General features: G+C 33.6%; 1 protein-coding gene across 3 annotated transcripts in view; it reads right to left on the reverse strand.

The window, feature by feature from the left end:
* Positions 1–1,010, reverse strand: part of LOC119581831 (myotubularin-related protein 9-like) — a 16,750-nt gene that overhangs the window by 2,887 nt on the left and 12,853 nt on the right. For all 3 annotated transcript variants that reach the window (XM_037929971.1, XM_037929970.1, XM_037929972.1), the window contains 3 exons: positions 770–881; positions 520–641; positions 150–256 (listed from right to left, as the gene is read on the reverse strand). In XM_037929971.1, coding sequence (XP_037785899.1) covers positions 150–256; positions 520–641; positions 770–881 — 341 coding nt within the window. The remainder of the gene's footprint in view (positions 1–149; positions 257–519; positions 642–769; positions 882–1,010) is intronic.

Below are 1,010 nucleotides of genomic sequence, written 5' to 3' on the forward strand. Positions count from 1 at the left end.
ACTGTAACAATATGTACAAGTTATAGAGATGCATTTCATATTTCTTGGCAAAGCTTTGACCATTAATGCTTATTATTAATCCTTGTTTTTTCTGATAATATAACTCTCTGATCAGCAACTTGACACTGAAACTGATAAAGAAGTTTTACCCTCTGACAGTGCGACAATCTGGATTGAGTATTATCTGAGCCAGTGATGTGACCTGCAAAGTGGAATCCATCCCATCTGTGTCATGCACTAGAACAGATGCTCCTTCCTGTAATAAGATAAATCTTTAGAGAGTAAATTTCCCAAAGTAGGAACAGCATTTCTATGATCATATAATTATTTACAAATAAACAAATCCATATAATTCATTGCTAATATTAAAGTACAGAACCATTTTTCTGCAACAATGATAAGTGTTGGAAAATTTCAAGTAGCTCATGCATGCAGCACAATATCACTAAACTGTTTCTGTTAAATTAGTAAGAGTTATTTCTTATTGTTTATTAGCATTCAATTCGATAATTTACTTACCTGATCAAGACACTGTGCCACAAGGCATGCACAATTCAAGGTTTCCTTGATATTGTTCATCCAGCTACTGCTCTCCAACCTACTCAGCCACTTGTCTGTTCCACTGCTAGTGTCATTGATGCCTGTTATACAATATATTAAAGTGTGAGTATATTCTTTAGTTCATTTGCATAAAATTTATTATCATCAAATTATATAATTTTGCTATTCTAAAGTCTTCATGCATAGAATAAAGGCTGCATAATCTTACCGTCCATAAGCTTAGTTAAGGAATCAAGGAGGACATGATGACGATCAATGGGTTTATGGACACGACGCCAGTTGGGATAGTGAAGTTCTGGCTCATATCCTCCACCACGCAGCTACAAGGAAATCTTTATTAACAATTGGAATGTAGATGTATGCTTAAAAATTTAACTAAAAAAATAGAGGTTTCTGAAGACATTTTACATCAAGTCTATTATACTGCATCAATTTTTTTTTTTGATGGG

Source organism: Penaeus monodon, chromosome 15 (assembly GCF_015228065.2).
Source record: "Penaeus monodon isolate SGIC_2016 chromosome 15, NSTDA_Pmon_1, whole genome shotgun sequence".
NCBI classification, from domain to species: Eukaryota; Metazoa; Arthropoda; class Malacostraca; order Decapoda; family Penaeidae; genus Penaeus; species Penaeus monodon.